General features: G+C 44.9%; 1 protein-coding gene across 1 annotated transcript in view; it reads right to left on the bottom strand.

Moving 5' to 3' along the window:
- Positions 1 to 1,043: 1,043 nt before the first annotated feature.
- wnt6b (wingless-type MMTV integration site family, member 6b) overlaps positions 1,044 to 14,535 on the bottom strand; it is a 79,208-nt gene continuing 65,716 nt past the window's right edge. The window contains exon 4 of the mRNA XM_078552655.1: positions 1,044 to 1,554. Within this exon, the coding sequence (XP_078408781.1) occupies positions 1,093 to 1,554 (462 nt within the window). The 3' untranslated portion in view covers positions 1,044 to 1,092. The remainder of the gene's footprint in view (positions 1,555 to 14,535) is intronic.

Consider the following 14,535-nt stretch of genomic DNA (forward strand, 5'->3'; position numbering starts at 1 on the left):
AGCTTCGCATACACACACACACACACACAAAAAATAAAAGCAAATGTTTTGGGCTTCTCCTCGAATGAATGCTTTTTGCATACCATTTACGATTTCTGCCCTGGCTTTCTCTCAGTATTAAAGATTTCACTGCTCTTTCTGCTTTTGAGATCATGGGTTAATGTTTAAGCTGCTCAATCAGCAGGAAGACAAGGATTGTAGGAGGTCCAGTTTCTCTGAAGGCTCTTGTGCATCATGCACAGTAGGAAAAATATCCCCCCCAACCCCCACCAACTTTATTTAAAACCCACGCTCCCTATACCCACACCAGTTCTGGTGTCTAAACTGATTTACCCATCGCTGCAGTTTGTAACAGAAACATGCTTCATCTTCTCAGATGTAGTTCTTCTTTTCGCTGGTAATTGTTTTTCCATTTCTCCCCTCGGTAAGTTGTAACGGAGCAGGTTGTAGAGATGTCGGGGGGCTCTTTCCTCGAGTTTACCCCCCTCCTCTGCTCCCTCTGCCTCGCGGTCTCCACAAAGGAGCTCAGCATTGGGTTTATGGTTGTTGTCTTCTCAGGATGGGTCGCCAACCCTCCAGGACTGACCTGGAGTCTTCAGGAATTGTAGATTCATCTCCAGGTCACTCCCACGAGCCAAAATCAGGGAGAGAGAAAAACCATCAGCGAGGTGGTGGGGGGGTGGTGGGGAGGGGGGGGGAAGGGGGGTATAAAAAAATTGCTTTTTTAAAATTTTCCTTCAAACACTTTCACTCATTTAATTGTAAAGAATGTCGGAGATCAGGGCAAGGCCGGTGAGGAATGAAAGCCCGCATGACTGGTCATCAAGAGTCACTCAGTTGGGTAAGGGAAGAGTCCATTTGCTTTCCGGCTGGTTCTCGGGGAGTAGCAAACGTGGAGGTGTCGGGTGACAAATGGCGGGAGCGCGTGGGGCTGCTCGGGGGCAACGGGGGGGGGTGGGGGGGGGGGGGGAGGGGAGTGCGACGGAAAAGCATCCAAGAGATGCGTCCGGCCAGACCCACCCCGCATTCCCCCACACCCCCGCCCCCGCCCAGGCACTCGCCGCCGATCCCCTTCGCCACCCACCGGCCCGGTCACAAGCACAGGCTCAACTGGTTGCGGACGGTGCACTTCTTGCACTGCACCACGCAGCACCAGTGGAAGCGGCACAGGCAGTTCTCCTCGACCACCACCGTCTGGTCCCTGAAGCCCCTCCCGCAGCAGAGCAGGTCGCAGCCGCTCACGTCCAGCGCCGTGCTGTTGCAGACCCTGCCCCGGGTGCCCGGCGAACCCGTCTTGCGGTTGGGCAGGCAGAAGTCGGGAGAGTTGGCGGAGTACACCAGGTCGTGCCTGTCGGGGGGCTTGATGTTCTGGCCCACCGGGATGAGGGTCTTCCCGTCGTTGCCTCCCATCACCTTGAAGGCGCCGTTGAAGCGATCCAAGAGCCTGGCGCCCACTTCACGGAGGTTGGGCATCTTCTTCCAGCAGGTTCTGAGTGTGCAGGAGCCCGAAAGGCCATGGCATTTGCATTCGGTCCTCATGTAGTTTTTCACAGCCTATATTTTGAGCGAGAGAGAGAGAGAGAGAGAGAGAGGGGGGAAAAAAAACGACATAGATTGGCAAGATAAAACTCACTGAAGAATTCACTCCAATAGCTACAGGGAAAGGATTGTCAGGCAGTTTCAGTAGAAACCTCACCACATACTTAGTGTAATGAAGTCATGATTAATGCATCAATCTGCTGCCCGAGAGGTTTTAACTAACTTTAATTAAGGTGGGTTCGCAGACTGAAAGGCGTATTTTAGATCCCAACAGGAATGAGTGGACTTTTGATTCCTTCCCCCCAGCTTTTTTTTTATATATTCTTTCATAGGATGTGGGTGTCACTGGCTAGGCCCAGCGTTTATTGCCCATCCCTAATTGCCCTTGAGAAGGTGGTGGTGAGCTGCCTTCTTGAGCCGCTGCAGTCCATGTGGTGTAGGTACACCCACAGTGCTGTTAGGAAAGGGAGTTCCAGAATTTTGACCCAGTGACAGTGAAGGAACGGCTGATATATTTCCAAGTCAGGATGGTGAGTGACTTGGAGGGGAACTTCCAGGTGGTGGTGTTCCCATCTATCTGCTGCCCTTGGCCTTCTAGTGGTTGTGGGTTTGGAAGGTGCTGTCGAAGGAGCCTTGGTGAATTGCTGCAGTGCATCCTGTAGATGGTACACACTGCTGCCAACGTGCGTCAGTGGCGGAGGGAGTGAATGTTTGTGGATGGGGTGCCAATCAAGCGGCTGCTTTGTCCTGAATGGTGTCAAGCTTTTTGGGTGTTGTTAAAGCTCCAATTATTTAAGGCTTAAATAGAGATTGGAATCTGTGCCTGGGTCAGAAACTTTAAAGATGCAATTCCCCCACCCCAATGACATTTACTTTTCATTGATAGGATGTGGGTGTCGCCGGCAAGGCCAGCATTTGTTGCCCATCCCTAATCACCCTTGAACTGAGTGGCTTGCTTGGCCATTTCAGAGGGCAGTTAAGAGTCAACCACATTGCTGTGGGTCTGGTGTCTCATGTAGACCAGATCAGGAAGGATGGCAGATTTCCTTCCCTAAAGGGCATTAATGAACCAGTCGGATTTTTACAGCAAGTGATGATAGTTTCATAGCCACCATTACTGAGACAAGCTTTATATTCCAGATTTATTAATTGAATTTGAATTCTGTTAGCTGCCGTCATGGGATTTGAGCCCTTATCGCCAGAGCATTAGTCTGGGCCTCCTATTTACTCATTCAGTGACATTGCCACTATGACACTGTGTCCCCTCTAAACTGCCAACTGAATTCCAGTTCAGACCTGATGTGCACAGGGCCCTGTTCACATGAGGACATACAATGCTCCTTCGCCTGTTGTCAAGAGGCTCCTGGTGACCATGATTCATTTGGATCAGGTTGATTCTTACCCTGGGCTGCACTGGTCTCAATTAGTTGTGAGGGTTTGGGAAGATTACTCAGCACCCTCTGGGCTCAGGGAAGAAAAAGACATAAAATAAAAGCCAGAGAATTATGAAGGATTTACAGCACAGGCCATTTGGGTCAACTGACCCATGCTAGCATTTATGTCCTAGACGCATGGACTCACTGATGTTTACAGCCCAGAAGGAGACCATTCGGCCCATCGTGTCCATGGCAAAGACCTGACTACACCAATCCCATTTTCCAATGCTTAGCCCATAGCCCTGGAGGCCATGACAATGCACGTGCCCATCCCTTGAGAAGGTGGTGGTGAGCTGCCTTCTTGAACTGCTGCAGTCCATGTGGTGTAGGTACACCCACAGTGCTGTTAGGGAGGGAGTTCCAGGATTTTGACTCAGTGACAGTGAAAGAACAGCGATATGTTTCCTCCCCTCTTCATCTCAGCCTATCAACATCTCATTCTATTCCTTTCTCCCTCATGCCTTTATCTAGTTTCCTCTCTAGAATGTCTATGTTATTCACCTCAAGCAATCCCTGTGGTAGTGAGTTCCACATTCTCACCATTCTCTGGGTAAAGAAGATCCTCCTGATTTCTCTATTGAATTTATTAGTGACTATCTTGAGTATCCAGTGATACTTGTTGAGATGTACAAACAATATGGACAACAGGCCAGGGGTGGGTAGGGGTTGGGAGGGTGGTGCGTGCAGGGTAATCTCGAGTTCACAATTGAATATCCTGCCATCTTTCATCAATTTCAGCTGATGAATTAAGAATGGTTGAAGTGTTGATGCCTGTAGAACAATACACCAGCAAGGGTCAACCTCTTCATGACAGGGTCAGAGAAAGTGGGGCAAAAGGAAGCAAGAAGAGTGGGAAGGCCATTCCTTGCATTGAGACCACATAATCCATCCCCGTCCCCAGCCATAGACTCTACCCAACCCACTGCACCTCCTCAGAATTCAAGTTTCACCCAGCCCCTCAACTAAATCAAGGAAATGATGTACGAGCAGATGAATCAGGAGCAGGAGTAGGCCACTCGGCCCCTCGAGCCTGCTATGCCATTCAATAAGATCAAGGCTGATCTTATTCTAACCTCAACTTCACATTCCCACCTACCCATAGAAACATAGCAACATAGGGAAAAATTTTCCACCCGTTGGGGGGAGAAGTTCAGGAGCGGGCGTGCCTCTGTTCGGTGCCCCCAATCAGGGGCGCAACGCCATTTTACCTGGGTGGGCCAGTTAAGGCCTGCCCATCGTGATGTCTGCCAGGAAGTGCTACGCGCTCCCTGTGCGGGCGGGGGGGGGGGATTCCCCGAGTCGAGAGTGCGCTCTTTCACGCGCACTCATCTCCCTGAGGCTAAGTGCTGCCTCAGGGAGATCGGCGCCAAAATCAAAACTGTGAAATATAGAAAAATAAAATTTCCCTGACATGTCCCCTCGTGTGACACTGTCACATGAGTTGGGACATGTCCATCACTTTTAATTAAACTTTTATTAAATATTTAAAAACCTACATGAAACCCCATCCTGCCCGTGGATGAGGTTTGAGGCTTTTTCTGAAGCCCGCCAGGGCTCCCGGCCTGCCCGCCAACATTAAGGTTGGACGGGCAGGTCCATTAACGACCTTAATTAGTTTTTAAATGGCTTCAATTGGCCATTGACAGGTCGGTGGGTGCACTGCTGATTCGGCTGCACCCCCGCCAACCTGAAAATTGAAATGAGGCGGGGTGACATTGGGAGTTCCGCCCGAAGTCATCCTGCATTATTTTACGTGTCGGTGAGCGGGCCCCGCACCCACCCCGCTCGCTGAACTCAATATCCTGCCCATAGAAACTAGGAGCAGCAGTAGGCCATTCGGCCCTTCGAGCCTGCTCCGCCATTCATCATGGTCTTGGCGGATCATCCAAGTCAATAGCCTGCTCCCGCTTTCTCCCCATACCCTTTGATCCCTTTCGCACCAAGAGCTATATCTAACTCCTTCTTGAAAACATACAATGTTTTGGCCTCAACTACTTTCTGTGGTAGCGAATTTCACAGGGTCACCACTCTCTGGGTGAAGAAATTTCTCCTCATCTCAGTCCCAAATGGTCTACCCCATATCCTTAGACTGTAACCCTTGGTTCTGGACTCCCCCACCATCGGGAACATCCTTCCTGCATCTACCCTGTCTAGTCCTGTTAGAATTTTATAGGTTTCTATGAGATCCCCCCTCATTCTTCTGAACTCCAGTGAATATAATCCTAATTGACTCAATCTCTCCTCATATGTCAGTCCCGCCATCCCAGGAATCAGTCGGGTAAACCTTCGCTGCACTCCCTCTATAGCAAGAACATCCTTCCTCAGATAAGGAGACCAAAACTGCACACAATATTCCAGGTGTGGTCTCACCCAGGCCCTGTATAATTGCAGCAAGACATCCCTGCTCCTGTACTCGAATCCTCTTGCTATGAAGGCCAACATACCATTTGCCTTCTTTACCGCCTGCTGCACCTGCATACTTACCTTCAGTGACTGGTGTATGAAGACACCCAGGTCTCGTTGCACATTCCCCTCTCTCAATTTATAGCCATTCAGATAATAATCTACCTTCCTGTTTTTGCTACCAAAGTGGATAACCTCACATTTATCCACATTATACTGCATCTGCCATGCATTTGCCCACTCACTCAGCTTGTCCAAATCACACTAAAGCATCTCTGCATCCTCCTCACAGCTCACCCTCCCACCCAGCTTTGTGTCATCTGCAAATTTGGACATATTACATTTAGTTCTCTCATCTAAATCATTAATATACATTGTGAATAGCTGGGGTCCCAGCACCAATCCCTGCGGTACCCCACTAGTCACTGCCTGCCATTCGGAAAAAGACCCGTTTATTCCTATTCTTTGTTTCCCGTCTGCCAACCAGTTTTCTATCCATCTCACTACACTACCCCCAATCCCATGCGCTTTAATTTTACCCGCTAATCTCTTATGTGGGACTTTGTCGAAAGCCTTCTGAAAGTCCAAATAAACCACATCCACTGGCTCCCCCTCATCAACTCTACTAGTTACATCCTCGAAAAATTCCAGTAGATTTGTCAAGCATGATTTCTCTTTCATAAATCCATGCTGACTCTGTCCAATTCTGCCACTGTTTTCCAAGTGCTCAGCTATTAAATCTTTTATAATGGACTCTAGAATGTCCCCCACTACCGACGTCAGGCTGACTGGCTAACCTTTCACCCCCTTGTGTATTAAGAATCTATCTAGCTCAGCCTTAAAAATATTCAAAGACTCTGCTTCCACTGCCTTTTGATGAAGAGAGTTCCAAGGACACTACCCTCTGAAAGAAAAAAATTCTCATCTCTGTCCTAAATGGGCGACCCCTTATTTTTAAACAGTGACCCTAGTTCTAGATTCTCCCACAAGAGGAAACATCCTTTCTACATCCACCCTGTCAAGACCCCTCAGGATCTTATATGTTTCAATCAAGTTGCCTCTTACTCTTCTAAACTCCAGCGGATACAAGTCTAGTCTGTCCAACTTTTCCTCATAAGACAACCCTCCCATTCCAGGTATTAGCCTAGTTCTCTGAACTGCTTCCAATGTATTTACATCCTTCCTAAAATAGGGAGACCAAAACTGTGCACAGTACTCCAGATGTAGTCTCACCAATGCCCTGTACAACTGAAGCATAACCTCTTTACTTTTGTAATCAATTCCCGTTGCAATAAATGATAACATTCTATTAGCTTTCCTAATTACTTGCTGTACCTGCAAACTAACCTATTGTGATTCATGCATAGGATGCCCAGGTCCCTGTAAATCTCAGAGTTCTGCAATCTCTCACCATTTAGATAATATGCTTCTTTTTTATTCTTCTTGTCAAAATGGACATTTTCACATTTTCCCTCCATTTGCCAGATCTTTTCCCACTCCCTTAACCTATCTATATCCCCTCGTAGTCACCTTATGTCCTCTCCACAACTTACTTTCCTACCTACCTTTGTGTCATCAACAAATTTAGCAACTTCAACTTCATCCCTTCATCCAAGTCAGTTATATCAAATGCAGAATATTTGTCCAATCTTACATGATACAATCTATATGCTACATTATTGATTCGCTTGCTATGAAGGTCCCTCAACTTCAGCAAAGGCTGTAGTTCAGAAAGATGCTTGCCTCTGATTTGGGAGGTTGAGAGTTCAGGTCCCACTCTAGTAAGTGCAAAATCTTGGCTGACACTCCCAGTGTAGTACTGAGGCTGTTAGAGACGGTGCCCTTTTAGATGAAATGTTGAAAAGACCACTTGCCCATCCCTAATTTCCCTTGAGAAGGTGGTGCTGAGCCGCCTTCTTGAACCGCTGCAGTCCATGTGATGTAGGCCATTCGGCCCCTCGAGCCTGCTCCGCCATTCATTAAGATCATGGCTGATCTTCTTGTGTTTCGAATTCCACATTCCCATTTACCCCCCGATAACCTTTGATTCCCTTGCCTAACAAGAATCTATCTACCTCCACCTTAAAGATATTCAATGACCCCGCCTCTACCACCTTCGGAGGCAGAGAGTTCCAAAGTCGCACAACCCCCTAAGGGAAAAAATTCTCTTCATCTCTGTCCTAAAAGGGTGACCCCTAATTTTAAAATTTCTGGATTCACCCACAAGAGGAAACATCCTTTCGACATCCACCTTGTCAAGGCTGTTCAGGATCTTGTATACTCAATCAAATCACCCCTCACTCTTCTAAACTCCAATGGAAATAAGCCCAATCTGTCTAACCCATTCATTCCAGGTATCAATCTAGTAAGCTTCCCCTGAACCGCTTCCAATGCATTTACATCCTTCCTTAAATAAAGAGACAAAAACTGTACACAGTATTCGAGATGTGGTCTCACCAATGCCCTGTATAACTGAAGCATAACATCCTTACTTTTATGTTCAATCTCTCTCATAATAAATGGGTAGCATTCCATTAGCCTTCTTAATTACTTGCTGCAATACTCACCTTTTGTGACTCACTTACTAGAACACCTAGATTCCTCGGCATCTAAGAATTATGCAGCCGTTCTCTATTTAAGTAATATTCTGTTTTTTTGTTCTTCCTGCCAAAGTGAACAACTTCACATTTTGCCACATTAAACTCCATTTGCCAGATCTTTGCCCATTCACTCAATCTATCTATATCCATCTGCAACCTCCTCATGTCCTCTTCACAACATACTTTCCTACCTATCCTTGTGTCATCTGCAAATTTAGCTACTATGTCTTCACTCCCGTCATCTAAGTCATTGATGTAATCGTAAAAAGTTGAGGGCCCAGTACAGACCCCTGTGGGACTCCACTCGTCACATCCTGCCAATCAGAAAAAGACCCATTTATACATACTCTCTGCTTTCTGCCAGCCAGCCAATCTTCTATCCATGCTAATATGTTACCCACTACACCATGAGCTTTTATTTTCTGGAATAATCTTTGATATGGCACTTTATCAAATGCCTTCTGGAAATCCAAGTACAGCACGTCTACAGGCTCCCCTTTATCCACCGCACATGTTACTCCTTCAAAAAACTCCAATAAATTGGTTAAACATGATTTTACTTTGACAAAACCATGCTGACTTTCCCCGATTGCCTTGAGTTCTTCTAAGTGCCCAGCTATAACCTCCTTAATGATCAATTCTAATAACTTCCCCATAACAGATGTCAAGCTAACTGGCCTATAGTTTCCTGTTTTCTGTCTCCCTCCCTTCTTGAATAGAGGGGGTATATTTGCTACTTTCCAATCTGATGGAAACTTTCCAGAACCTGGTGAACTTTGGAAAATTAACACCAGTGCTTCAACTACATCATTAGCCACCTCTTTAAGACCCGAGGATGTAGTCTATCGGGACCCGGAGACTTGCCAGCCCACAGCTCCATCAATTTGCTCAGTACTGTTTCTCTCGTGATTTCTATTTCACCAAGTTCCTTTCTCCTGTTCACCTCCTGATTTACAGCTATACTGGAATGGTTTTTGTATCCTCTATGGTGAACACAGAAGCAAAATATTTGTTTATTTCTTCCGCCATTTCCTTATTATCTACTCTTAACTCCCCACTCTCACTCTCTAGAGGACCAACACCTCACTTTACATACTCTTTTTCTTTTTAAATACCTGTAGAAACTCTTGCTTTTTTTTTTTACGTTTTTTATGGACTTAAGGGCAGGATTGTGTCCCTATTTATAGCTTATTCCAGTTTAACAGAGGACCAGAGGACAGGGGCTTAAACTAAGTAAAATTGGAATAGACTGGCTAATAGGTGGGTCTTCCTTTCCTAGAGAGTAATGCCCCTCTTCTATATACTACTGGCCGATGTGGGTGCTGACTCTTTCCAACCTTCAAGGGGGAGCAGGAGTGGTTTCTGACTGGGGCACAGATCACATCAAAAGGAAGGTAAGTATCTTTATAGATCACACTTTGACCCTGTGACCTCCTGGACTGGGTTTTGATCACTTGAGGAGATCAGAGAGGGATTTTCCATGCTGATCCTTGTTTTTTTCAGTTTTACCTCTGGCAGGAGATTACGTGGCTGTGAGGGTGCTGGAGAGGGGAGGAGAGGAAATGTTTGTATACTCCAGCTATCATGGTGTGGGGCAGTATTGATGGGCAGTCTGGTCTTTATGCAGCTGCTAATTTCCTGTGTTTGTATGTTTAGCTTCTTTATATTTTAAGTAACAGTATAGGGAGAATCAGCACACACCACATCAGCCAGCAGTGTATAACAGTATAGTCTTCGTTGAGATCTGCTGTAATTCACAGTATAGCAAATATATATATATATATAGTAGGCAACAAAATTAATTATATATACTGCAAGTAAAGAATAGTTTGTATATCATTGACCACACTCTTACTTGTGTATACTGTTGGTAACACTATAGCCTGTGTATATCAAAAGTAACACTATAGTTTGTACTTACTTACCTCAGTATTAGCAACCATGCCTTCAGCTGACAAGACCCTAAGCTCTGGAATTCCCACTCTAAACCTCTCTCTAGTCTCACTTTCCTCTTGTGAGGCACTCCTTAAAATCTACTTCTTCAATCAAGCTTTTAGTCATCTGCCCTAATATCTCCTTCTGTCAGCTTTAATGTGGCAACATTCTAGGGAAGCTCCCTGGGACATTTTTGCTATGCTAAGGATGCTGTATAAATACAAGTTATTGTGTTGTATGTACCATAGGTAACCGTATAGCCTGTATGAAGAAGAAATTTTATTTAGCACCTTTCATAACCTCAGGACATTTCAGCTGCTTTATTGTGGCCCCAGAAGAGGGTGGGGATGGGGGGTGGGGGATGGGGGGGGAGGTAGTGGGGCTGTCAGTGGGGGAGAGAAAGAGGCAGCTGAATTAAGGTGCCTGAAAAATTATACGGGGTGCTTTAAGAAAATTTAGTTGAATACTACAGAGAATCAAGAACTAGTAATCATTTTAAATGAATCCTTCAAATCTGTCTTCATAAATTAGGATCGCTGGCAATTTCTAAATCAAATTATCTATGGAATCTACAGTGAATTAGTGTGCAGTAAAGTGTCTGTCATGGAGAGAATTCAATGCCTACAGGCATCTAGAAGCAGACGTAATGCACCTTCGAATCATGTCGGAAACGAGAGAGGAATTGGGTGAGGCTCTCGTTAATATTCTTAAGAGCGCGGTAGGACTTGGAATGCAATCAGAGCCAGATTAATAATTTGTGGGGAACTGATCAACTGCCTCACTCAACCTGCCAACCTTACCCACGTCCCCTCCACCCTGCTCCATCAAAACACCAGTGTATGTGTAGTTTGTAAAGTCCTTACACCTGTCATTAATGATGATTTAGAAAATTAACTTGCATTTATATAGCACCTTTCGCAACCTCAAGGTGACCTAAAGCACTTAGGAGCCAATGAAGAAGTGGTCACTGTTGTAATGCATGGAACATTACAAATCATATCACAATATTATATGTTTAACTAGAACTGGTTCCAGCAATTGTATGGGGTTTCTTTCTGTGTTATAGTGAATTCCACTTGCCCCATATTTAGATGTTGCCCTGGGGACAGGCCCCATACACCTGGGCTTCAACTTGGCCCTGAATCTAATCCCAATTTTCCATACATGAAGCATGGTATCAGCCTTGGGTTTCTATTGCAGCTTGTTTAGCATCCATAAAATGGAGCTCGGAGACATGCTTGACAGCATTTCAGCCCAGGACCTGTACTCTATCAGTATTTATCTAATGAGCATAGAGACCACTAGAAGGAGCCTGCATAAAGCAATGGGTCATGCCTCACAAATCCACTGGAATTCTCTGCTTGATTAAGCTCTGCATCAAAGTGAGATTAAAAGGCGCTGAGAATTAAAAGCAAGACAATTCACCGGCCGGAAAACTGACCGAGCAACAGAACGGAAACAGCACTGATCGATTGGCCAGGATTCCTCAGGAGAGGGGCAACCACCTGTAAAGATTTGAGTGAGATATTGGCGCAACTCGGGATTTGAAGCAGGAAGAGTGGGGGGTGGGGGGTGGTGGGGACGTGTAACCATAGAAGGAATGCTAGGGGCACTGACAGGTTCCTCCTTCCACACAGGTGAGGAAATCAGCCAAAAATCCATAAGTTTAACTTTCTATTCTGGAATATTTTCTAATTATGTGGATAATCATTTTGAAGGAAAATATTTGTTTCTACCTTCCATCTATCTGTCTACCTGTCTGTATTTCTATCTATCTACCTGTCTACCTACCTATCTATCTATCTATCTATCTATCTATATCTATCTATCTGTATCTATCTATCTACCTATCTATCTATCTATCTATCTATCTATCTATCTATCTATCTAGCTATCTATCTGTCTTTCTGTCTGTATTTCTGTCTATCTACCTGTCTACTTATCTATCAATCTATCTGTCTATCAATCTATCTGTCTATCTATCTGTATCTCTATCTATCTATCTATCTAACTGTCTGTCTCTCCGTCTATCTGTCTACCTATCTATCTATCTGTCTCTCTGTCTATCTATCTACCTATCTATCTACCTGTCTGTCTCTCTATTTATCTATCTGTCTTGTCTGTCCACCTGTCCATCCATCCGTCCACGCATCCATGTCCGGCTATCGATCAAATTTTCCATATTGACTGATTTGCTTATCACTAGATGCTTATGGTTGATACGTAAATACAGTTAGAGATGACAGATAAATAGACAGCTAGACAGATGGATGATAGAGAGACAAAGACAGATAGAGACTTAGGTTGTTAAATAATGATAAATAGGGAAAGAAAACCTTGCATCTATGTAGCCCCTTTCAAGACTTCAGCACTCAAGAGATTTCAAAGTGCTTTACAGTCAATGAAGTTTTTTTTGAAGTGCTGTCAATATTGAAATCCAGGACACTCAGCAGCCAATTTGTGCACAGCAAGGTCCCACAAATTGCAATGAGGTGATAGCCAAATAACCTACCCTTTAGTAATGATGGCGAGGATATCGAGGGAATTGCCCCTGCTCTTCTTTGAAATAGTAAACCACAGAATCTTTTACGTTCACCTAAGGGGGGCAGACAGGGCCACAGTTTATTGCCTAATCTAAGAGACAGTGCCACCGACAGTACAGCACTCCCTCAGTACTGCACAGGAGTGGCACCCTGAACCTTGTGCTCAAGTCTCTAGCACAGAACTCTGAAGCAACAACCTTCTAACTGAGAGGTGAGAGTGCAACCACTGAGCCAAGATTGACTCTGTTACTGAAAGGCTACAGAGGGGCACAGACACTTTTGCTACAGGCTATGTTATTGAACCTAAACTCCAGTGAGAGAACCGGAGAATATAAGTCTAAAGTTAACAAATAGAATTTAGAAAATATATGTTCCTTCCACATAAATATGAAGCTGAAGGAAGGATGGGTAACTGATTAAGGACAGGATTGATGGGTATAAGAGTTGACAGAAATTATCAAACAATGTATAGGACATGATGGGGCCATGGTAATGTCATCTGAGGAATGCGGCTGGTCAGCATTGAATAATGTCAGTTGTTAATGTTAGATTAATATCTTGGGATTACCTTCAGGGCCCTGGGAGTAAGTACATATCCATGTAGTTTTATTCTTCTTGGAAGGTTTAGCTGCAGCAAAGTCTCTGTCCCTTTAGGCGATTAAATAATGAGCAGATTCCACAAAAGTGCAAATTGTGCAGGGTCTCTCAGAGCAACAGGATCAGTGAAAAAAGCAGTCTTGCCTCCATTCGTGCCTTCTTTATGTGCTGCTGTTGTAGACTGTAGTATAGGCTGCATTTATTATAGTGCCACATACCACAAAGAGTAGGGTCATCCTCCCCTTCACTGCCTGGGCAGAGTGGATCTCCCACCCATTGCTGAACTCACTCGATCTGCTCTACCAGACTGCCACCCACTGATCTCAACACGGGTTCTACAATAACCGAGAAATGAGAAGATTCGGTGAGGTAGACATAGGAAAGATGTTTCCACTTGCAGGTGAGACCAGAACTGGGGAGCATCAATATAAGATAGTCACTAATAAATCCAATAGGGGAATTCAGCAGAAACTTTTTTACCCAGCGAGTGGTGAGAATGTGGAACTCACCACCACAGGGGGTAGTTGAGCTGAATAGGTATATTTAAGGGGAATCTAGATAAACACTCGAGTGAGAAAGAAATAGGAGAATATGTTGATGGAGTGAGATGAAGTAGAGTGGGAGGATGCTCGAGAGGAGCATAAACACCAGCATAGACCAGCTGGGCCGAATGGCTTGTTTCTGTGCCGTAAATACTTTGTGAATTGTTTTGCCAATCAATGAGGGTGAAACCTCGTGTCCACTAAAAACAACCCTGCCCACACTATAATTGATATATAAAGAAGACTTGGTGTTTCATAATCACACGGCATGGAAGAAGGCCATTCAGCCCATCATATCTGCGCCAGATTGAGCCCACCTCTCTATCCCTTTATATCAGAGGAAAATGCAGTTGCTAAAACCTCCATACATATGACAGAGAACAATGTAGCACATTTGTAAAGAATAAATTATTATTTCTCCACCATGTTACGCAGGAAATATTTTAGCTGTATGTTTCCCTAGCTTTTGTTGAGTTAACTAGTCCCAGCTAGTTAAGGAACCTACAATTGATGTAGATGACTTGCGTACACCCTGTACTATCATCAGTTGAAAGAGGTGGTGAGTGATGTGCTGTCAATGCGCCTGTGGTTTACACCAATGGGAGGAATGCGAGAGAGCCTCTCAGGAATAGATTGGCTTCCATCTTTCATAGGAATGTGATGAGGCCATTCAGCCCCTTGAGCTCCTTCCTTCATTCAATTAGTTGATGACTGATCTGTGGCTGAGCTTCATCTGCCCTCCTTTGATCCACATGGTCAAGCAGTCAGCTGGAGTCTGAACACATGGGCGTAGGAATGGGAGTAGACCAATCAGTCCCTTGAGCCTGTTCCACCATTGAATAAAGTCATGGGTGACCTGTGATCTAACTCGATATACTAACCTTTTCCTGCACAATAATTGTGGTTAAGAAAAACCTATCACCGTTTTAAAAATTTCTAC

This window comes from Cetorhinus maximus, chromosome 11 (assembly GCF_964194155.1).
Source record: "Cetorhinus maximus chromosome 11, sCetMax3.hap1.1, whole genome shotgun sequence".
Classification (NCBI taxonomy): Eukaryota; Metazoa; Chordata; class Chondrichthyes; order Lamniformes; family Cetorhinidae; genus Cetorhinus; species Cetorhinus maximus.